The following is a 24,475-nucleotide window of genomic DNA, read 5'->3' on the forward strand; positions in this document are numbered from 1 at the left end:
ACAAGCAGGGTGATGCTCGGTCTACTGTTGCTTAATGTTGTGACTTGCCCATACAAATAACACTCACCTGTGAAGACCAGCAAACTACCAGAATTAAACATGCACCATATTAACCTGTTCTCAATTATAAGGCAATGTGTAGTTTTGGCACTACACATAGGGTGACAGTTGAATCCAAAGATGCAACTCACCCAGATGTGCACTGCAAAGAAGGATCAGTAGATAGATTACAGATGTTGAAGGAAATAACAGCAAGGATCTCTTCATTAAGAGACAGCGTCTGAGCCTTTTAAATGGCAATCCCCACCAACCCACAACTGTTGCAAATGCAGTCTCTGGACATGCCACGCAGGACAAACAGCCACAGTGAGACAGGAACAGCACAGGTCGGACACACCACATAGGATGCAGCAATGGGCAGAATGCAAACATGTTAGAAGTCAGTACACATAGCAGCATGCATGCGAGGCGCTGCGAAAAAATGCCAAAGACAAAAGAATGCTAAAGTAACTGGCTGCCACCAAAAGAAAAAAACATGATCTCATGCTGAGGTCATCTGCACCTCTTTTCTTCAAGTGAGAGTGATGGGCTGTGGTGGGAAAGAAAAATACTGAATGCTGCCCGGAGGCAGAACATTTGGATGGAAAAAAAATATGAACGTCTGGGATGAGACGACCAGTTTTGTTTAGGATAAAAAAAGTACCTGAAACGGTTGCTGCTGTGTTGAAAAAGCAGCAGAAACATTGGGAGGAAGCTGGGTTGCAATAGCAACTGGAGTCCCAGTCTGTCCATCCTTTCCTGTCACAACTTTTACCTGAGACGAACGCAGTTTTAGGAGTGGGAAAACAAAATAGAAAGGGAAAAATATATTTCGGTCATTCAAAAGGTCTTGGCATAACTAATCAACAAGTGAACTGCAGGCATAGGTCCCCTGCTGCTATCACCTCAAGCACTCTATACTAATGGAATCCATAGGCCTGGAGGTGAGATGCAGCAGAAGTTACTGAACTGAAGCCAGAGGGGTAACTATATATGCCCCCCAACATGTGTGTTCTGAAGAGTCACAAGATTTCAGCAACTGGTTTCCAGGCTGGAGGAGACCAGAATGGATAAAGAAAGGATCCCTGTATTTATTCCTTGCCTTTTTACAGCTGTAGTATAATCAAAATTTTAATTTGAATTTTGAAGACTTTATCGGTGAGAGTAGGCTGATATTTTACCCTTCAGCCAGTCTGTCCAATTCCTCAAAGGAGTTATTACAATTTAGTCCACACGCAATTCTAGATCAATGTACAAAATGGGGATTCAATACGACACACTGCATAGGTTGGCATTTGTTACACTAAAGGAATGCAACAAACTTTGACATGGTTAAAGGGTGACCCCCTAAGTCACCCTAGCAGAATCAATAACGCAGCGCCACTGTATATTATTGTACACTAATGAGGCTTGAACATCACTGGGTCTATGGTAAAGCACTACACATTTCACTCTTCCAATGGGACACTTCAGAACACATCCCGTAGGTGGGGCCGATCACTGGCATCCAACAGTAAGTAAGGCCTCTTACTTCCCTCTGACGAAGAAAAACAGATTTGCATGAAGGAATCACTTCCCAAAACAAAGCCCAAGGTTTCAGAAGCCAGGAGAACAGACCTCACTGTGAAAAAATGATCAAAGAGAGAGAGTGGAGACTTTGGCGGGTACAGGACGGTGAGGGTGCAAGCAGCAGATAATCAAGGCATTGCCTCAACCTCCAAATCTTTTAGGGGAAATTAAAAAAGAAAAAAGTAAAGGACAGGTTATACAGAATCAGAAAGCGATGGAGCTAAAAGCAGCGGCAAAATGCGAAGCCAAGTCTGCTACAACCAGCGCTTCAACACTTTAAGCAGGGAGAGGTCTTTGGCACAAGCACCAGCCGCACATCTAAAGAAACCGGGCATTGCACGGACAGGGGAGAGAGGGCTTTCAACTTACACCAAAACAGTTACACTAGTGCCGGCCATGCAGACAGGATTCCTGACCATGTTCTGTAAGTACAATGGCTATACAAATGGAAGTGGCCAGCTGGGCTCTTGGCAGATCCCTGGAATGCTCCACCCGCAGTGAGAGACAGAAAGAAGTTATTTGGGCTTAGTAGTAGGAAGGAGGCAGACATTCAGTAGTCCACTGGTCACGTGCACCATGTGAAGAGCACACGTGATCTTCCACGTCATGTTTCCCTTACATCCACCCAAAATGTTGCTGTTTTTGTTAAGGTAACTATAACTACAGCAGCTACAAACTAGATGAGTGATGAAAAGAAAACACTATTGCATGACTATTGCCCCTGGAAGTTATGGCTCCTTCTAACACCTTTCCTACGTCTCTACTGGTCACCCCTCACTCTAATCCTGAATCGCCACACCTCCCTTCGCTCCTTCAGTTTTTTTCTGTATCAGTAGGAAGAGGTAATTTATTTTCGGGTGTCACAAGTTAACGTCTTTCGATAATTAGAGACTGCGCAAAAGAGGAATACAAGAATGTGTGCTGACTTACACACATGTAGCTCCATAATTTTCATTAGCTGGTTGGGGCATATTGGAGGTATCTGAAATTAATCTTTATCTTCAGTTTCAGCTACTTTGCTATACATTACAGCACTCCTGTTTCTCCCAGTCATGCAACAATTTTACTGTGGTGGTAGTGTATGATTAAAGATTCCAAGAAAAGTGTTTGTACACTACAGCCCAAGCAAACAAAGATGGAATAATAGCCATGAGGTTAACTGCTCAGTGGCTCGGTGGGCAAGGGGTCCGTTGCCAACATGGCAGCCGCAATGGATGCTTTTTTAAGAGCTGTGTGTCAGACTCGTAATAAATATCCTACTTGATCCTACCCATTCAGCCCTGCTCATACCCGCCTGCCCGCCCCATCCCTTATATCATCTGAGACTTGCCTTCGGGGAACTTAAATAATTGTCCCACTTGCGCTGCAGCAGTCACCCAACAGAAGGAGCCCTGTGAGGCCTGCTAAATGGCGATCTGACCTGGCCATGTCATAGCGTCCTGTTTGCAGAGGACACCTCCTCAACGACTGCCACCACCATCGTAATATGCGCTGGGATGCTGCGCAGTGAGTAACTATCCCAGCTGCGGCACCTGATCTACAGTGTGTGCTGCGTCAGTGTGCCTGTGAGCGGCGGTAGCCAGGTATGGCAGGTAGCATGACACCTTTAAACAACAGACAAGGGAGCTGCCCCCTGCGACTCTGCCATGCTGCTTAATTGTTCAATGTGGGCCCGAGCCCGTTCATCCAGACAGGGGAGCATGTTTATCAGCTGAGAAGGAGCGCCCCCCACAAATCTCCCAGCACCAGCGTGCTTATGGACTACTGAGCTTCTGCTCTGCGGTGGTGATGTGCCTCCTCTGGGGGCTCGGCTCAACTTGCGTGCAGGATTGGAGTTCCAAGAAGTACAGCCCTCCTATGCGCCTGGTGAGGACACCATGATCAGAGGTCCTAGGGGGTGGGGAAATGCCCCCGTGTGATGCTGCCCTGCTGCGGGCCTCCTCTGGGGCCACAGACACGTGTGGGCTGATCACTGGCTGTGGCCTGTGTGTGTGACACCCGGGCTGAGCTGCTATGCTGACCGCATGCCTCTAAATACAGCGCTGGCTCTGTGGGCAACATAGGTAGCACTTGCACTGCCTACCCCAGGGATTACTCACCAAGAGGAGAGCTGTCCCACCATTTAATCATATAACACTGCTCTATAATCCAGATAGTGCCAGACTGGAACTCCTGACCGCCTACAGGGGATGTGCTTACCGAGTGGAGAACTGGAGTACGCCAGGGGGTCTCCCTCTGCTTTTATTCTATGAAGGAGGCCTACGGGGTGCAGCCTGTTTTTTTGTTAGTCTCCAAGTCCAAATATATAGTGCGCTACTCGCCTATGCTTCCTGCAACAACACTCTCCTCATGCCGATGGCTTGCTGCCATAATTGAACTGTCAACTTTGGAGCGTGACTACTGCTGCTGGCACCACTATTCCACTGTCCTGTACAGGTGGATTAGGACACATATTATTTAGAGGCTAGTGTGTTTCATTACTTCTCACAATCCCGGGACACCTGGACTGACTTTGCCATTGACTGCTTTGCCTCGAGCTATCCACCCTCTTTCTGACCATACCCACCATAGCCTTCCCATGTGTAGACTATGTCTGCCTGATCTAGCCTTGATAATTTTGAAGGGTGCCCTACATGTGACTGCTAGCTATCCACTCTACTTGTCACTACTCAGCCACTTCTCGGATTTCCAGGAATGGATATCATGGTGGGGAAGCTCACGACTGCCAAAGCGCTGTCCAGTGGTGCTTGAGAGGTGACGACTGATCCTACACTTGCTGACAGGACTCTTGATAGTCTGCAACACCTCGAAGCAACCCTGTAAGCTCATTCCACTCAGTTCATCTCCAGGCTAAAACCTCCCTGGAAACCTTCACTAACGCTATCTCACTGGAAGTGAATCTGCTACATGCCGACCACCATAACTTGATTGATAGAGTGAATGACACGCAATCCACACTTGCCAACCTACATCGCAAGGGCAGAGGATGCAGGATCAAGATCCAGGTGTAATAACATCTGTCTATTCGGCTTTCCCGAGCTCTCTGAAGGCCCTAGTATGGAACTCTTCCTTGAAGAATGGCTCACAAAGACGGTACTCTCAGACAATGTGCCCAAGTTCTCCTCAACTGACCGAGCACATCGGACGCCGGGTGGCCCCCTCATGCTGGCGCCCTGCTGCACCCCATCATTGCTCATCTTCTCAGTTACAGAGACCAAGATATGCTGCTTCAGCAGTTTTGCACCAAGGGCCCTTGGCAATACGATAATGCAATGATAAGAGTATTTCCCTATTTCACGATGGAGGTGCAGTGCAATCGGACTTCTTACTGCAAGGTCAAGCAACGACTAGGTGAGCTAGAACTCAAATATGCACTCTTGTTTCTGGCGAAACTCAGGGTGTTGATAGTGAAACAACTCATATTTTTTTCCACCATAAGGCATGTGGACCTGGCTGCAGGCCAAGGATTGAAATGTGAATAGCCCTAGGGTTTGTGAGCCGATGACTGGCTAGTATCCAAATCTCGATGACAGAAATGCAGATCCATCAAGGCAAAACCAACCAAAGATTAAGTGGCAGCGGAACAGGCCCGAGCGGTGTTCCAGGCTTCACTCCAATGCACAAATGCCTTTGCCCCACTATGTTCTGAGCGCCTATCAGAGTCGGGATCGGACTCGGGTGGCTCATCTTCATTGGGTACCGGGGTGCATCAAGGCCCAAAGATCACACCACAATCAGCAGATGAACTGTAGGATGGATCCTAAGGCCTGCACAGGTAATGGTCTGGTAAGGTTAGCTAGCTACTAACATTGACCCCCACCAAAGGTAAGCAACACCAACTGAGAGGGCTGGGTGTTATACTCTTTGATATGGCCCTATAACACACAGATATACAAAACATTGACACTCTACTCAGTGACTCTGAGAATGAACATGTTTTGCCCAATCTATTTACTAATTCATTTTTTTGTTATTGTTGGGGGGCATTTGGCTTGGGACTTTTATGTTTTCTGACTGGTAGTGGTGGTGGGGAGGAGGAGGAATTTGTCTGTTATTTTTTTAATTTGTTTTCATACAGCCAGTTCATGTATGCGAAGGACCGTGGGAGGTAATGGTGGGGAAGGAAGAAATGAAGGCGTGGTTATTGAAACATGGTTTATTCAGGACAAATATGATTTGTACCCTGGGGTTCGCCATGAGGCACCACATTTGTAACACCCTATCATGAGTATACATACCAATATACTTGTCCCACAATAACAAGTGGTGACAAGAATGTGAGCGGCATGGCGACCCTGACTAAGCCCTACACACACACACACACACACACACACACACCTATTCTACAGGAGATGAATTTAGCAATGGCGGAACTGTAGTGCACTAACTGGAGAGGGCAGGTATACGGTACATCTTCCTCCGTGTACGGCATGAGGTACTCATCTGGATTGCACAAGGGGTTCCGACTCTGGTGGAGTGTGAAAGTGCACAGACAGGAGGGAGATGTGATATATGCACCCAACACCGATCAATCAAGCTTTTTTGATACACTTACACCTGCCCTTTTCCATGACCCAGCAGCGCTGAGATTCTGGGGCGGGGACTTTAACTGTGTACCGGATGTCTCGCTGGATCATTCTATAGCCCCCTTTAGGGGCGCCGCAGGGACTCGGGCAGCAAAAGTTTAGTAACTGATTGACATAACAGCGCCTGTACGATGAGTGGCATCTGGGCCACCCAACAGAACATGAATATTCTTTTTACTCACCGGTTCACTACCTCCACACCAGACTTGACTCAATACTCTGTACTGATCAATTAGGATCTTTGGTTACTAAGTCGGAATACCCTGGCCGCACGCTCTCAGACCATTGCCCATTACAGGTGGGCCTGCAGTGGGGCAGGCCACGCGTGCGCATCCCTAAATGGTGCTTACAAACAGAAACATTGCTAGATGCCCCCTTTCTGGAGGACCTCTCCACTTGTATTACTCAGTACTTCGACCTAAATAAGAGCTCTATCCCACTCCAAGCTACGGAATGGGGCGCACACAAGGTGACAGGGATGATGTATGACAGTTACCAGGGGGGTTCGACGCACACTGCATGATGACTTAATGAAAATCAGAGCTACGACCACTAGAAAAGGCTGTGGCCCAGCAGGGTACAGGGATCAAACACCTCAGGTGGTCGCACGCATGCCACAGGGAAGCGGAGTCTAGACTGAGCAAGCATGATTATAAATACTGGATCACAAGACAACATGCGGAAGGTAAACGTTGGTTGAGGACAATCAACAACACATACCAAGTGGTGCCATACACAGCACTGACGGCTTCTTGGCCACCACAGAGGCTGATATTAATGATACGTTCTGTGACTTATCCCGCGCTGCATGGAGATGTGCTTCTCACTGAACTTGCCCTCTTTCAGGGCTTCCTTTCAGGAATTCCACTGTTCAGCTTATACCCGCTCCATAAAGCAGACTTGTATAATCTGCTTCAGCCGGAAGAAATCAAGACAGTCATTTACCAGACAGCCAGGAAAAAGACCCTGGGCATCAATGGGTTGCCCTTAGAATATTACGCTACATTCTCTGCTACCTTGCCCAGCCCCTCCTGGAGGTGCTTAATGAGCACGCTCCCGTGGTCGGCTGACGAACTCACAATGCAAAGCACTAATAGTTGTTCTCCCCAAACAAGGTCGAGACCCCTTGGATGGCTGGTCTTATCACCCACTGTCCCTCTTGAATCTTGACGGTAAAGTGCTTGGTATGGTGCTCGCCAATAGGTTGCTTCTTGTGATTAATGCCTTGGTCCCAGAGGATCAATCTGGTTTTATACCAGGTCACAGCACCTTTCTTCCACGCTGAATCACATGGGCTTCGGGGAGGGGTTCAAGGGTGGATACGTACCTTGTACTCGGATCCAGGGGCTAAGGTATGCATGGGGCAAATGATAAGACAGCTTTCCCCATCCTAAGAGGCACATGGCAAGGCTGCCCGTTATCCCCTTTACTGTTCACAGTTGCGATGGAGCCACTAGTTTGGCACTTGCGGCTGCGGGCACGGGAATTGGGAATTGGGTATACCAGAGCTCAACATTCATCACAAAATATCTCTTTATATAGCTGATGCGCTTGTCTAGCTACGTGATGTCGGGCCCAGAACTCGTGCACCTGCTGGATGAGTTTGAGGATGTGCCTGGCCTCAGGGTAAACAGGCCCAAAATCCTGCCCACTACGGAACTGCATGGAGATGCCTCTCCAGAACGTCTTAAATAGAGCTAAGACACGTTTAAATATCTTGGCATCCAGATTTATTACACTGACTGAGCGCTAGAGGATGCAATATAGGGAGGGCAATGCGATCAATATATAGCTCCTTCCCCCTCTGGTGCTCACTTCCCTTATCCCTAATGGGACATGTGTTTCGATCTCCAAAAAGATAATCCTTCCCAGTCTAGTATTTCTTTGCCGCCTTACTGATACTACTCCTCAAAATATTTTTCAGGGTATTAAATGATTTCCTCTCACATTGGGGCACGGGAAGTCGCCGGGTGGCATTATCTATAATTAAACACCCATTTCCTGAAGGGGAAATGGGCACTACCGATTTCGAGTTGTACTATGCAGCATCCCAGTTCCAATGGCCATTACGCTGGCTGGGCACCCACCCCCACTGCTGAGCGCACAGTGTTTCAATCTATGCTTGGCGCAATGAGCGTATATTCTTGGCTCTAAGATCCTGCTTGCCCACCCCGAAGGAGCTCAAGCTTAACGACAGCGACAAGGACATGCTGACAGCGGTTTGTACACTGTTGACACCTTGTTGTGCCCTACTCGCCCTCAAACGTGTTGTACAGCCTGCCAGGCATACGAGGATTGGCTAGTACACATGACCTGACACCGTGGAGGACCACAAGGATTGATTCTGTGGGTGGCCTTTACCAAGACGGCATCATGATGCCCTTTGCAGCCGTTATGGACATGTATAATATAACAGCAGGGCACTTCCTAATATAGCAGGCCATCAATCATATTGTGAGAACAACGTGGAGGACTGGGGAGGTGGAATTGCCCCACTCACTGCTTCTCCAGGTACTCCTTACACAGGATAAGGTGTGCAGTGCCATCTCAAACCTATAGGGGGCCCTTTATTCCATTATTTGGCAGACACTAGTAAAGCCAGGACCTGATAAGAGTGAGGTGCTTCATAACCCCTTATCCGATAAAGCCTGGGCATGAACACTCCAGGGCACGGAAGAAGTTTCCTGTAATCCCAGGTTCTGTTTTACAAAATATAATTATAAACATCACGCGTATCTTTCTCCCCAATGTATCAAACGGGTGTATCCCACATTGACACCACAATGTCCGAGTTGTAAATTAGCGAAGGCTGGCTTCTACCATATGGTTTGGGGCTGTCCTCCTCTAGCATGGACATGGACCGAGATAACAAATACAGTGTCCGAATTATATGGATGCACACTAGATCCCATCCCAGAGTCTTGCCTCCCTGGCCTTCGTCAAAGAACCAAGGACGATAAACACCTGCATTGCTTCATCGACTTAGAATTCGGCCTTTTTAAAAGTAACACTGCAATGAAGTGGAAGGCGCTCTCAACCCCAGAGACTGGCAGAATCAGAATCTAATATTTTGCGTTCGCTGCTTGCTAGGGGAACAGCAAGGGTGGGAGTATGGACATGTATATCATGTTTGCAACCGCATGTGAGGGGGACCTCAGTGGCTTATGCCTGTTTCCTCATATTAATACCATTATTGTCGCTCATCACAATGAATGGCATGGATTCTAACCGGGCTCTCAGCACTGTGTTCTTGGGGCCACGTTCTCTCCCCCTCCTCCTTCCCTTCCACCTCCCGCAACAGGAAGTCATGAAAGTGATATTATAGCTATTGACACGCCGCTTTGCAATGTTAAGCAAACTGCACTTGTATTTTGTTAATCTCATGAGCACGGTGACATTATTGTTCGATGTATGGCTTTACCTTTTGCTGTTTAAATTAAATAATAGAAGATTTAAAGATTTTAAAAAATACTCAGTGGCTTCTTCCTCTGACCAGACATTTAGTTGAAAGTACACCCACTCTTCTAGCGAGCCACTAGAAAGTTATTGGGTTCAGGCCCCTTCTACAAAGAGCAGTGAGGTCTATGCTGCTGCCTGCAATTAATCAAAAATGTGAACCTGCTTAAGTCTTTTTCACACCAACAAGCCATGGCCAAAATGAGGTGATATTTACTAACCTGGGCTCCTTTTTAAAAGAAGAGTGTTTTTCCATAAACATATGATCACTCAATATTATCTGCACAAATTACAAGAGTTGTTGTGTTTTTCAAAAGAGGCAAAAGTTTGTCCCCAAAATTAAATGAGAGTATACTGTGCCATGCGGCGTTCAAATAGGCATATAACATATAAGACTGAGTGTGTGGTCTAATGAGTATGGAAACCAGAGAGAACAGAGAAAGACAGAGAGCCAGGAGAAGTTTGAGACAGACAAAGACCTGGACATCAAGAGCGAGCTAAAGGGGAGAGAGGTGGGAGAGAAGGGAGGTTGAGTAAGAAGAAGAGAAAGAAACAGTGAGACTATCCAAAGAGCCTCGGCCAACCCATCAGAGGAAAAAAGCAAAGTTAATGGAAATAATAAATGTCATTTGCTACGTGCTGGAGAAAAGGGGTGTCAGGACAACATTTTCAAGTCTGGCTTCAAAATATGAAATCGTCCAACCTGTAATGCAATTCTTAAAAAGGTGATCTAAGCTAGACAAGTATTTACCTCTGGTGCCACAAAACAGCACAAGGATGCTGGCAGGCAACTTTAAGAACAGCAACACATTAAGGAGTTACAGCAACACTCAGGACTTTCTGATGGATTCCTATATTTCTAGAATAATTTGACAACATTTAACAACTGAGTATAAAAAGAAATTGCTGTTACTTACAAGAGGACACTACTCTACCCTAACATCAGCAAAAAAAGCAGTCTCCAGGCCACCTGTATTGCCAAATTAGAAAGGGACAACTGAAACCACTTACCTCATCATTGATGACCTCCGACTGCTCTTCCTCCTCCTCTTCCTCCAGCTCCAAGTCATTCTGCCTGAGGTATGCCTGCAGGACCATGCAGTGCTTTCTCCGAAAGGCTAGGAAATCCATCATGTTCCCTTGGAGCTGCTGCAGGAAGAAGAGCTCGATCAGATACTCCTTGAGGGAGTCCTTCATGGCCTTCATCTGTCGGTGATGGTGCTCCAGACACTGCTTCCTCATCTGAGCATCCTCTTGAGTTGCAGGAGGAATCTCCTCCAGTTTCTTGGGTTGTTTTTTCACTGATGTGCTGATGTTCTGAGCAAGAGAAAGGCCAGAGAGCCCTGGAGGACCTGTGGCACGAGAGGGGCTTGTTGGAGTAGGCGTGGAGGTCAAGCCAAAAGTTGTTGATCCCCCAACGCCTGATAACATTCCCCCTGTAGTCCTCTCAAAGCCCAGAGATCTGCTCAGTTGTTGCCTGTGAAGCACTTGCTGCTGCTGAATAAGCTGACCCTGGATAATACTGCTGATTTGCGGCGGCAGGTTATTGGTTGTTATAAGGCCTGGGCTGGCCAATGGTTGCATGCTTGCCACACTAGTAAGGGGGCTTTGTGGCCCAAGATGATGAATTGTGCCACCAGTCTGTGAGTGAGGCTGGGAAAGCCGCCGCTCCCGCACAGTGGTGGGTGTCCCTGGCTGCAGCTGCACTTGTGTTGCCTGAGTAATCTGAGTCATTCCTGATGCATCCTGGAAGACAAAATGTCCACCATTGGAAGGACTCAGACTTATCTGCCTAACAAGCACACTTCCATCCACAAATCCTCGAGTGGGGCTCTGGCTGCACATAGTAAGTCCTGGGCCAGGCGTACCTGTCCGAACGTTCTGTAGGGTCTGCATGGGCATGGGCCCAGGCTGCGTGGGACTTTGAGACTGGACTTGCTGGGGCAATGGTGAAGTGACCTGAATGTACGATGGAGACCCATGCTCAAACCGTCTTTGTTGAGAACTAAACTGAAAACCTGGGGATGCAGGATTAGGGAGGGGCAAAGGGGTCAGTGTTATCTGCTGGTTTCCAGACACCACTTGTCCAACGTTCTGCAGCGTAATGTTCATGTTCTGCCCCGTACTTGTGTTTCGACTCATTATAAGCTGCTGGATCTGATAACTGGGCGATTGTTGGCCAGATGGACTCAGTGAAGGTGCAAATGAAGCAACGGGGGACTGAGGCAAGTTTGCTGGCATAAGCTGCTCCTCACCCTCGGTGCCAGTGAAGGACCTGGACCTCTGGAGCTGCTGGTGCTGGCTGTTCGGGGGCCCGCTTCCATGATGCATGATTATTCTCTTTTTTTCAACGTGATATTACCCTAGGAGAAAATGAAAATGGGCTTAGAATATAATGGCACATGAATAGCTCTGATAAACATTTAACAAGTGGCTTAAGTTCTCCTATCACAGTAGGCAACACCTGCAACTGTGTGTGGTCTAAAGGCCTGAATTCAATTAGCTATCATTAGTTAGCAAACAAACACAATGCATTTATTTACAATGTGGGTTTTTTTTCAACGCATACTTGTACCAAGAATTTAAATGTTATCTTGTTTAAATGACAGTACATCGCATACTGTTACAAACTGGCAATGTATATCTCTAGTTTTTCCCTTAGAGAGAAAAAAAGTAACTTACAAAATTAAATTCATGGTTAGGAATTCATTTTTTTTTTTAAATTAAGGACACTTTTACTTTAAAAATATAGATTTGCAATATATATATATATATATGTGTGTGTGTGTGAGTGTGTATATATATATATATATATGTATATATATATATATTATATTTTCGTTTAAAATTCTTTTAACCTTAAACCTCTGTATTTAAATATTTTCCTTCGAGTAACGGGTGCTTTAAAAAAAAAAAAAAAAAAAAAAAAGAAAACATACCCCAAAAGCCATGTTTTCAACTTAGTTACTACTCCATCTGGACACTAACTCAACACTGCACTCTACTGTATTTTAAGGTAAATCTCATTTGATGTTTTCTTATATCAATTCAACTAGAATGAGGATGTTATGACAATCTGAATAAGTTCTCATTTCATTTATTAAGTAACATTTTTCAAAGTTATCTTCATTTTGCTGGAAAATAAGGTACAATTGTGTGTACATACTTATATACAGTATGTTACATGTTCTACAAATCCCACAAAGATAAATGCTTGCAAAATAATTGTGTGCCTTGTAAAAGATTTTGTGATGTAAAAAATAAGTTGTAAAAGTAAGCCATTGTGGAAGATTAGTAGTAAATGTAACATACCAAAATAAAAATAATACTTACAGCTATGATAGAAAATAGACTTGCCACTTGTAAAGGCATTGCAGTGCAAGTACCTTAAGATGAGTAATGCATTATCAATGTGACTGATGTGAATGTGGCTCAGAAGGGGCTTCTTCAAGAGTTTATGTGGGTTATCAAACTCTCAAAGAGTCATGACAGACTCTTACTTCACTTGGAGCTCAGCCATGGACAAAACTGTTCTTAAACAGGTATTTTTAAAGCAGTTGGCACAAAACACTGAAAAGAGTTTGAGGATATAATTGTGTTTTATGGTGTGACAAACTGACCACTATTTGATGCGTATTTCTGCATTGCTGCACAACAATACACAACAAACAGATGAATGTGTGCCAGTAAAATTAAAATCCCATGCTTGCCTAATAGGGAAGCCTACATTATCACGAAGAACTGTAGATTTCAAAACGTGAATAGGATTTTATGTTTTGTGAAGAATGTCAATCTTTTGATTCTATAAAAGCAAACTGGCATTACAAATCCTGAACAATCATCTCCTTGGCAAAAGTTAACAAGCATTTGCAATGCAACGGGTCTTGCATTTGCTCGTGTTAGAGCTGTATGCATTGTAAACTCCTAACCGGACTTTTCTGCAAACAAACTAAAAATGAAAAGTAAAACAGTTTTACATATGCGAGCCGATGGTCACCATGAGCGTGAAGGAGACACAGAAAAGGAAACAGAAGTTCGCTTGCAGTGAAATTTATCGGCAAAAGTGCAATTATCCATGTTACCAGCAAAAATGCAGTTATCCATGTAACCAGCAAAAGTGCAGTTATCCATGTAACCAGCAAAAGTGCAATTATCCATGTAACCAGCAAAAGTGCAATTATCCATGTAACCAGCAAAAGTGCAATTATCCATGTAACCAGCAAAAGTGCAATTATCCATGTAACAGGGTCGATATCATGCAAAGCGCTCGACTTCAGTCCAGCGAGATCGTGCTGTGCAGGAAATGAAAAGATAAAGTAGTTCAGAAACCAGCTGAAAACACAGAGCATTGTATGTTTTCAGTAGTTTACCGGTGCGCTCGAGGAGGACTAAACACCAGAAAAGTTATGACATAAGCATGCCTTTCACAAATGGAATTAATCGATTTTTAAAAGGCACGCCCACGAACTAATGAAAGTGACGGTCGTGACATGGGCATGGTTAGAAGCCAACAGAGAGATTACAACAAGGTCCAAAGCGATTGCACACGCTCAACTCTAAAAAGGACCTTCCATTTCCGAATTTGTTGTGTTCTCCCCTACTGATGAGTTATGTTTTGTATTGCACTGATGTTACTTCATTTATGTCACCATGTGTATATACAAAAGGAATCAGAAGTTAACCGTTTTTGGGCATGTGCATATTTTGATACCATTAGGCTATGTGGAGCCAAAGCACCAGGTTAGAGCTCCAAAAAATAAATATGGGAATGCTAGATAATGTTATGCACAGAAGACAGAGCAGAGCCCAAAACAGACACCCCACCCCCCAAAATATGTGGATGGCACTAGGCATAGAACACTGCTATTTCTCAGACTGTGACATTCACCTTTATAAAGTGGAGAGATCTGCCCCCCCTGCAACATGCTAAAATGCAGGCAGTGCCATTCTATCCACAACCCTACAAATGTGCAGGTAAGGCACCAGGCAACTATCAAATCAAATATTTTATTCATGGTTAGTTAGTTAAAACATTGCATATTTTAGATGCAAACATTAAACGATATATAAATTAACAGTGTTTAATTGTTAAAAACATGTATCCTTAATGTTTTTAGTTCCTTAAATATCTTTCATTCCAATGACTTGGGCTTACCCAGTCGCCAATATCTAAACATAATAACGATACTATTAGTTTATTTTTGGCCTCAATCAAACTGTTCACCACATATGTATTTAAAATGGGGGTCATTAGGATTTAATGCACATATAAAAGCTCGTCGACATGATTGAGTGAGCCTTTGATTGTAGATGGCTCCATCTTTTCTTAAGAGGCCTGGGCAGGTACAAATTATATGGACTAATGAAATATCTGTGTATTTTTTTTTTGTTTAACATAAACTACATAACCTATTTTCCCTTTCCTTGGTCCTTCTAGAGGAGTAGGAGATTGGCAGGTAATCAAATTCGTATTGCATGCATTTATGTTTTATGTGACTCAGATATACCGCAGAAAAATATTGTTGACTTCTCAAGGCTGTGTAGTTATTTACCACCAAAGATCAGAGCTCGAAAAATCTACTCAACCACTCGCTATGGCGACTTTTATTTTATGAGGTCGCACTCTTTTTTTAGATTCCACTCGACCCTTCTGGCAAGTGGACAAAGAACAGGTGTTCTGTTCAGTCATAAACTGAATTAGCAACTAAGAAGCCTTTAAATCTTATTCTTGTCACATTTGCTCTGTGTTCAGAGACAGAAGTCAAAAGTCAGTTTGTCTTCTTGCAATGCAAATACTTTTCTTTGTGACTGCAGAGTTCCAGGATTTTGTAAGGTGAACTGTCTGACCTATGTGAAATGAAAGGCTTTTGGTATCAGGTTTATATTTTATATAACTAAGTCAACTTTACAAACATTTCACAATATATTTCAGTAGCTGTGAAAGACCATGTTTTCTACTTCTGTGTGATGAAAAAAATATTTTAATAGAAAATGAAAAAAAGTCAGCACACTTTACTTGGTGATGTGCAAATGATAAATGTTTTCTGAAACCCAATTTTCACAGATTATTGTTAATACACTATATAGCTTGATCAGTAAAGCTGCAAGTTAGTGGGAAGATTTTTGGACATGTCTTGGACATTTACTGTCTGTAAATAACAGTGTGCTAACACACAGGGCCGGCTTTAGGACTGGTGGCGCCTTGTGCGTCAGTTTATTGTGGCGCCTCCACCACATGACCTCCTCCTCGGTTTCACTCACTACCACCCGGCAAATGTGCCCGTCATCTATCCATCGCTCCCCTTTCACATACATTCATGTGTTTTAAAGCCCTTGTAAAGGCTGGCTTTACTAATCCACTCAACTAGCCACATAAAATACAGGGGCATATTTAGGAGCCCCTAGCGCCATTCTGACGCCACATTACCATCATTTGATTTACGTTAATGTGGCGTCAGAAGGCCAAAAACGCAGTGCCATATTTACAAAGTGGCGCAATGCATGCACTGCGCAACTTTGTATCCCCTCAAGCTACATTATGCCTACGCCAGGCATAATGTATGCAAAGGCGGCATTCCCCCGTTAAAGGGGGGAGGGGGCAAAAAAATGACGCAAAGAAATCTGTCATTTTTTTTACAGCACTTTTAACACCTGCTCAGAGCAGGCATTAAAAGGAGGCTTCTGTTGGTTACAATGGGCCTCTGGGTGCTTTGCAGGATTAGCATAAAAAATGTTTACGGTAATCCTGCAAAGTGCTGGACTAGCGTAAAAAATTCTGACACTAGTCCCCTAACTACCGCCATGTTGCGCCATATTTTAAATACAGCGTACACCTGGTGGCGTTAGGGGAGCGCTAAGGGGCACAAGAAAAGTGGTGCACTTTTTTCAAATATGCCCCATTGGGGCATATTTAAGAGCCCCTAGTGCCATTCTAACGCCACATTAGTGTAATTTTTTTTAAGATGGTGTGGCGTTAGAAGGCCAAAAATGCTGCCCCATATTTACAAAGTGGCGCAATGCATGCATTGTGCCACTTTGTAACCCTCTGTGCTACATTATGCCTGTGGCAAGCATAATGTATGCAAAGGGGGCATCCCCCCATTAGAGAAAGCCAAAAAAATGGCGCAAAGAAGTCTGACAGATTTCTTTGCGTCATTTTTTCCCTGCACTTTTAACTCCTGCTCAGAACAGGCATTAAAAGGAGGCTTCCATTGGTTACAAGGGGCCTCTGGGTGCTTTGCAGGATTAGCGTCAACATTTTTTATGCTAATCCTGCAAAGCACCGGAATAGTATAAACAATTCTGACGCTAGTCCCCAAACTACCGCCATTGTGCGCTGTATTTTAAATATGATGTGCACATGGTGGCGTTGGGGGGGCGGAGCCAAGGGGCGCAAGAAAAGTGGCGCAGCACTGTGTGAAGTGCCATTTTTTTCAAATATGCCGCATAGGGCAGTGCTTAATTTGTATAAAAAAATTTATTGAGAATTAAAAAAAAAGGTACAGGTGCCCAAAGCCACCCTCTTTAACACGCGGCTGCTGCAATTAAATGTGTGAACATGGAATACAAAGGCAGCATAATCCTGAAGCCATCTAAGGCCTCTTCAATCCATTTACAGGCACTCTCTGACCCTTCAGCTTACTGTTGCGGATTTCTGCTTTTTCGCCATTGTGACGCTTTTTCGTTTTTCTCTTCCTCTGTCCTCCAACATATGACTTTTTCTGGCATTAAATGCTTGAGGTAGAAAAATAAGCACTGGCCCTCTAAAACAGGTGCCGGTGCTATACACCGGAAACAACACCCACAAATAAAACACTGGCATAGGGCATATGTAGGAAGTTGGCTCTGTATGCACTATTTCAAAGTAAGGAATAGTATGCACAGAGTCCAAGGGTTCCCCTTAGAGGTAAGATAGTGGCAAAAAGAGATAATACTAATGCTCTATTTTGTGGTAGTGTGGTCGAGCAGTAGGCTTATCAAAGGAGTAGTGTTAAGCATTTGTTGTACACACACAGGCAATAAATGAGGAACACACACTCAGAGACAATTCTAGGCCAATAGGTTTTTGTATAGAAAAATATCTTTTCTTAGTTTATTTTAAGAACCACAGGTTCAAATTTTACATGTAATACTTCGAATGAAAGGTATTGCAGGTAGGTACTTTAGGAACTTTGAATAATCAAAATAGCATACACAGTTTTCAAATAAATCACATATAGCTATTTTAAAACTAGACACAGTGCAATTTTCAACAGTTCCTGGGGGAGGGAAGTGTTTGTTAGTTTTTGCAGGTAAGTAAACCACCTACGGGGTTCAAGTTTGGGTCAAAGGTAGCCCACCGTTGGGGGTTCAGAGCAACCCCAAAGTTACCACACCAGCAGCTCAGGGCCGGTCAGGTGCCGAGTTCAAAGTGGTGCCCAAAACGCATAGGCTTCAATGGAGAAGGGGGTGCCCCGGTTCCAGTCTGCCAGCAGGTAAGTACCCGCGTCTTCGGAGGGCAGACCAGGGGGGTTTTGTAGGGCACCGGGGGGGGACACAAGTTAGCACAGAAAGTACACCCTCAGCAGCACGGGGGCAGCCGGGTGCAGTGTGCCAACACACGTCGGGTTTGTCGTTGAAATCAATGGGAGACCAAGGGGTCTCCTCAGCGATGCAGGCAGGTAAGGGGGGGGCTCCTCGGGGTAGCCACTACCTGGGCAAGGGAGAGGGCCTCCTGGGGGTCACTCCTGCACTGGAGTTCCGATCCTTCAGGTCCTGGGGGCTGCGGGTGCAGGGTCTTTTCCAGGCGTCGGGATCTGGGAGTCAGGCAGTCGCGGTCAGGGGGAGCCTCGGGATTCCCTCTGCAGGCGTCGCTGTGGGGGTTCAGGGGGGACAACTTTGGTTACTCGCAGTCTCAGAGTCGCCGAGGAGTCCTCCCTGAAGTGTTGTTTCTCCACCAGTCGAGTCGGGGTCGCCGGGTGCAGGGTTGCAAGTCTCATGCTTCTGGCGGGAAACGCTGTTGTCTTTAAGTTGCTCCTTTGGAAACAAAGTTGCAGTCTTGGGTGAACAGGGCCGCTATTCTCGGGAGTTTCTTGGTCATTTTAGAGCAGGGCAGTCCTCTGAAGATTCAGAGGTCGCTGGTCCTGGGGAAAGCGTCGCTGGAGCAGTTTTCTTCCGAAGGGGGAGACAGGCCGGTAGAGCTGGGGCCAAGGCAGTTGGTGTCTCCGTCTTCTCTGCAGGGTTTTTCAGCTCAGCAGTCCTCTTCTTCTTAGGTTGCAGGAATCTGAGTTCCTAGGTTCAGGGAAGCCCTTAAATACTAAATTTAAGGGCGTGTTTAGGTCTGGGGGGTTAGTAGCCAATGGCTACTAGCCCTGAGGGTGGGTACACCCTCTTTGTGCCTCCTCCCAAGGGGAGGGGGTCACATTCCTATCCCTATTGGGGGAATCCTCCATCTGCAAGATGGAGGATTTCTAAAAGTTAGTCACCTCAGCTCAGGACACCTTAGGGGCTGTCCTGACTGGCCAGTGACTCCTCCTTGGTATTCTCATTATTTCCTCCGGCCTTGCCGCCAAAAGTGGGGCCGTGGCCGGAGGGGGCGGGCAACTCCACTAGCTGGAGTACCCTGTGGTGCTGGAACAAAGGGGGTGAGCCTTTGAGGCTCACCGCCAGGTGTTACAGCTCCTGCCTGGGGGAGGTGATAGCATCTCCACCCAGTGCAGGCTTTGTTACTAGCCACAGAGTGACAAAGGCACTCTCCCCATGTGGCCAGCAACATGTCTCGAGTGTGGCAGGCTGCTAAAACCAGTCAGCCTACACGGGTAGTTGGTTAAGGTTTCAGGGGGCACCTCTAAGGTGCCCTCTGGGGTGTATTTTACAATAAAATGTACACTGGCATCAGTGTGCATTTATTGTGCTGAGAAGTTTGATACCAAACTTCCCAGTTTTCAGTGTAGCCATTATGGTGCTGTGGAGTCCGTGTTTGACAGACTCCCAGACCATATACTCTTATGGCTACCCTGCACTTACAATGTCTAAGGTTTTGTTTAGACACTGTAGGGGCACAGTGCTCATGCACTGGTGCCCTCACCTATGGTATAGTGCACCCTGCCTTAGGGCTGTAAGGCCTGCTAGAGGGGTGACTTATCTATACTGCATAGGCAGTGTGAGGTGGGCATGGCACCCTGAGGGGAGTGCCATGTCGACTTACTCGTTTTGTCCTCACCAGCACACACAAGCTGGCAAGCAGTGTGTCTGTGCTGAGTGAGGGGTCTCCAGGGTGGCATAAGACATGCTGCAGCCCTTAGAGACCTTCCCTGGCATCAGGGCCCTTGGTACCAGGGATACCAGTTACAAGGGACTTACCTGGGTGCCAGGGTGTGCCAATTGTGTAAACAAAGGTACAGGTTAGGGAAAGAACACTGGTGCTGGGGCCTGGTTAGCAGGCCTCAGCACACTTTCAAATCAAAACATAGCATCAGCAAAGGCAAAAAGTCAGGGGGTAACCATGCCAAGGAGGCATTTCCTTACATCATATTTAAGAGCACCTAGTGCCATTCTAACGCCACATTAGTGGGATTTATTTTTACACTAATGTGCACTGTGTGCAGCACCGCTTTTCTTAAATATGCCCCACAGTTTTGTTTTTTGCAGCAGGCATATTAACCCTCTATGCTACTTTACGTTGAGTCAAAGCTGCCCAAAACTCCCATCTCTCTCCGTAGCAGGAACATTATTCACAGAGGTATCTTGACATTTGAATTGCTTCCTGAAGGCTAAACGCACAAAGAACTTTTCAGCAGGTGCATTTAAATCTCAAGTTTCGGAAGTTATTGCTAAACACAGCGCCCTCCTGAGGTCAGCACCCGGTGCGGTCGCACCGGTGGCATCGCCCAAAAGCCGGCCCTGCTACCACTTCACGCTTTAGTAATATATTTATTGAAAGTGTGTTTAAACAAACTGAGAAACACTCCTGCCCTGATGGCAAAGCTATTAGTAAACTAAGAGGCAAGTCAAGCATGGATCACATGTAAGCTATACGTGGGCTAGATTTATTATACATGGAGCAAAACTGTAGAGAATTTAATCAAACGAGAGGACTTTTTTTATAGCAGAAAAGCTGAACTCATACTTGTAGTTGCACCCATATGTGAGAATGAGGAAAAAGGCGATTGTTAAATACAATTTTTGCTAGGATCACACAATTTGAGACCCGTTTCAGGGTCAAGTACATTACAGTTAGGTCGAGTAGGTTATTCAAGCTACTCGACCTGCAGGTCTAGTAACAGTTTTATGATTTTCTGAGGCCTGTAAATGCACGAGATGGCTTCGTTAAAATTAGTTGGTCCTGCAAGCGTGACGATTATTTAACATTCCTATGAAAATATTTCTTGAAGACTTGTAAGGGGGGTGGAGCATTGTAGATGTCTCACTCAAACTTGTCAAAGCTCTTTCCATTTATAGATGAGCAGGAGTGTTAGGGTGTCTGAAGCAATTCATGACAGAGCAACGAATCTAAGGAGTCTTCCTTTGTTGACTTAAGCTTATATAACAAAAGATTAGGTAAACCGCCTGCCTTGCAATGACTTGGTTGTGTACACCAAACTCTAATCAAACTTGCCAGGGGAAGTTGACGCTGGCAGATTAAACAGCAATTTATAAATCTTTGTTACTGTATTAACCAAAAGAAGTGCATTTCTTGCACGTAGGGCCATACTTCTGTAGGTTATTGTTGGTAAATGCTTTACCTTTATTAGATCCACTAGCAAATCTAATGATGGGCCCTACAGAGTTTCTATACAGTGTTATAAATGCTGATAATAATGCTTGGGATACTGAGTATTTATATTCTCTGGTACCTTCAATGCACTTATTGTTTAAAACCAAGAACCATGCTCGCTATTTGTTTTTGCTAATTACCATAGGTTTTGTTTTACTTACATTTAACCTCCAATTTGTTTGGTAGCGATTACTCATATAGTTGGTCAATCAGGCGCTGCACCCCAATTTGTGAGGAACAGTCAACAAGTGTATCTCCCTCTACCCTAACCCCTTATTTTGAGGAATATGACTTTCTCTAGGAAGACTACCTGAAGACACCAAAATCCTCCTATACATACAACACCCACAAGAAATACTAGATCGTTTCTACCAAACGCAGCTGAACTGTTCAGAGAATACGGTGATCTACTGAGGGTAAAAGCAACACATTGAATGGCATGCGGAACAACAGAAACCTCACTTGAACAAGCCTTTAAACTGAACTGGTTGAAATTCTGCCTGAATCAACTGTGCTTGCTTTAGATTTAGGAACCAAATGCCCCCCTCCCCATCCCAGGGAGAAGTTGTGATTCAGGTGCCAGCTTTTGTTGGAATGAGCATATCTACACCAAGTTAGTGAAAAGAGTGGATCAAGAACAGGGTAGTGGCAAAACAGAAGTCATTATTACATTTGTTACTAGATTACAGGAGTGAAAACTCACATTATTTCCGTAGTAGAGGCTAGATTCATGTACCAGTAGTACATACTTTGCTCCGGGAAACATATTTATAACTTCTACAAGTGACAAAGAGGATGACATAAACCAAATATGGAGATTGATCACGAGTAACCCGATAGTTATTTACTTTGAAAGGGTGATGTGCCTTCATTTACGCCTTCATATATATGGATAGGGAACCAGAGCAGTGATCTCCAAAGTTTTTCAATGCCCCCACCCGGTAAAAAAAATGTAATTGGGGCAGCTCGGAATGACATTTTTCACAATTATCCTATAAAAAAGGCAACTCTAAACATACTAAACAATTCAGACACCGTATTTATGTTCGGTTATCACTTCTAAAAATGCAATCAATTACACATAATTGCGAACCTGCTAGGGACAGCCTGATCTCCGCAACGTTTCAAAGCACCCACAGTGCACTCCTTTATCAGACACTGAGACAGGAAATATGAGAGTTATTTGGACTCTCCCCCGCCCCCCCCCCCCCCCCCCCCCGGCCCAAGACATCAGCACTCAGTCAGGACACGACTGACTAATGATGTTACTGACAGAAGATTAAAGAGTAGCTCGCTGTCACTTTGTTTTATATTTTCAACAAAAACACAGCACTTATCAGCATTTTGGCCCTCTTGGCCAGCGCCTTTCACCCTGCCCACTGCAATTCAAGGCCCCTAGTATGAATACTTCTGTACAATAGGCGTTGTCTTTTGTACGAGTCAAAGTTCCATCTGACTCAAACTCTACAACAATAATATATTGTATACATCAAAACTGGCTTTAACTAGGGAAGTTTTACTCGCTCACCTCATGCTATTATACCTTGTGCCTTTTTTTTTACGTCTACAATGCACACAATCATACATTCCATTTTTGATTCATGGTATGCATTTTATGCAGAAGCAGAAAATGAACCTTTTTCCATTTTTTTACTGCTATAGGTGATATTTAAAAAATATTTGTCAGGACTCAAGTGCCAGCAACACTGACGCATGCCAGTGGCTGCATACTATACGAGATAAAAGCCAGACCATTTGGCTTGGGCAGTGCTTGCTACATTACTTTAAATAGCGATATCATGTTAAAAGAACAGAAACTGCTTAGGGCACATTTGACTTCCATGCTTCCCCTTCTGATCTACTCTCACTGAGGGTCTGGGTAACAGCATCTGCATAGTACTGAACGGTGTAACACAAGCTGATGAATAAGTGCAAAATCTATGTAACCTACACAGTGATGTGCATGCTTCTGTCTGCTGCCCAATGCTCTCTTCGTCAATCCGGACATTACAGCCACGGGCTGCATGCTTCTCAAAACATGTACATCCAGTTTTTACCTTTCCTGCTGTCCAATATACTGAATGCCATTGTTGACTCCACAGGCTAATGTGTTTGGTTTGAGTAATGCGCCTGTCTTAAGCACTGGAAAAGAGAAGATAACAATGTACTAAGAAAAATACAATGGACGGGTTTTCATTCATAAAATGTCCCAAAAGGTTCACAGCTCAGGGACTGGACACGAGCTGGATTTCTGGCGGTCTGCTTCCAATGGCTGCAGCAGATGCATATGAAGGGGGCTCCACGCAGGAGTATTTCGCTGGCAGTGCTTGTCTGGCTGTAAAGCACGAAGAGTGCAGGGCTCACTAGCCCTGGGCGCTCTCTGGCAAAAGCCAGTAAATGATGTGTGCCTTTAGAAGGTCTAAACTTAACACCAACTGTACATCTGCAGATGGGTCTATGATTCTGTGACATACAAATAATCTCTTAAATAAATATCTCTAGTAAATAAAGGTAACTGTGAGGTGCACAGTATATCGAGTCCAGCTTGCAAGCACTAGGCAACAAATGCTCACATTGTGTGCCTGTGCTTCTTTCAGAGGACATTACAAGCACCTAAGTGTACACAATGACTGATTGATCGTGATTAAATGTGACAGGAAAGGAAATGAGCAAACGTTAGAGGCTGGCTGAAGTAAGAAATGACTGGACAGGAAACAGTTTTCAGAGAAGTTCATTCAGTGATTGTAGGCTCTCACCCAGTACTGAACTACTTCAAAGCACGTAGAGTGCTTTGGATCAACAAAAGCAGAGGAGACTGATCTAAAAAGAAACAATGACACTCCGAACCCAGTCCCCCAGTCCCCCACCTGCCGACGTGCAAAACGAGTTAAAAGAACAAGCAAAACTGATCTACTTCACCAAACTTTGTATAAAGGTAAAACATTCCCTGTCAAAAGATCTCACATTTAGTAAAGGTACAACAACAGTTCTCAGAAAATGCAAAAAATGTTGCAAGACAGAATTTAGTGCATCTACAGTTGAGGCAAAGAAAATAGCACATTTACTTGAT

The 24,475-nt window shown here is 44.9% G+C and overlaps 1 protein-coding gene across 8 annotated transcripts in view; it reads right to left on the minus strand.

The window, feature by feature from the left end:
* EP400 (E1A binding protein p400) overlaps positions 1–24,475 on the minus strand; it is a 601,391-nt gene that overhangs the window by 568,911 nt on the left and 8,005 nt on the right. For all 8 annotated transcript variants that reach the window (XM_069215336.1, XM_069215331.1, XM_069215335.1 and 5 more), the window contains exon 2: positions 10,662–12,013. In XM_069215336.1, the coding sequence (XP_069071437.1) occupies positions 10,662–11,981 (1,320 nt within the window). In that variant the 5' untranslated portion in view covers positions 11,982–12,013. The remainder of the gene's footprint in view (positions 1–10,661; positions 12,014–24,475) is intronic.

The sequence above is a fragment of the Pleurodeles waltl genome, chromosome 11, assembly GCF_031143425.1.
Source record: "Pleurodeles waltl isolate 20211129_DDA chromosome 11, aPleWal1.hap1.20221129, whole genome shotgun sequence".
In the NCBI taxonomy this organism is placed as follows: Eukaryota; Metazoa; Chordata; class Amphibia; order Caudata; family Salamandridae; genus Pleurodeles; species Pleurodeles waltl.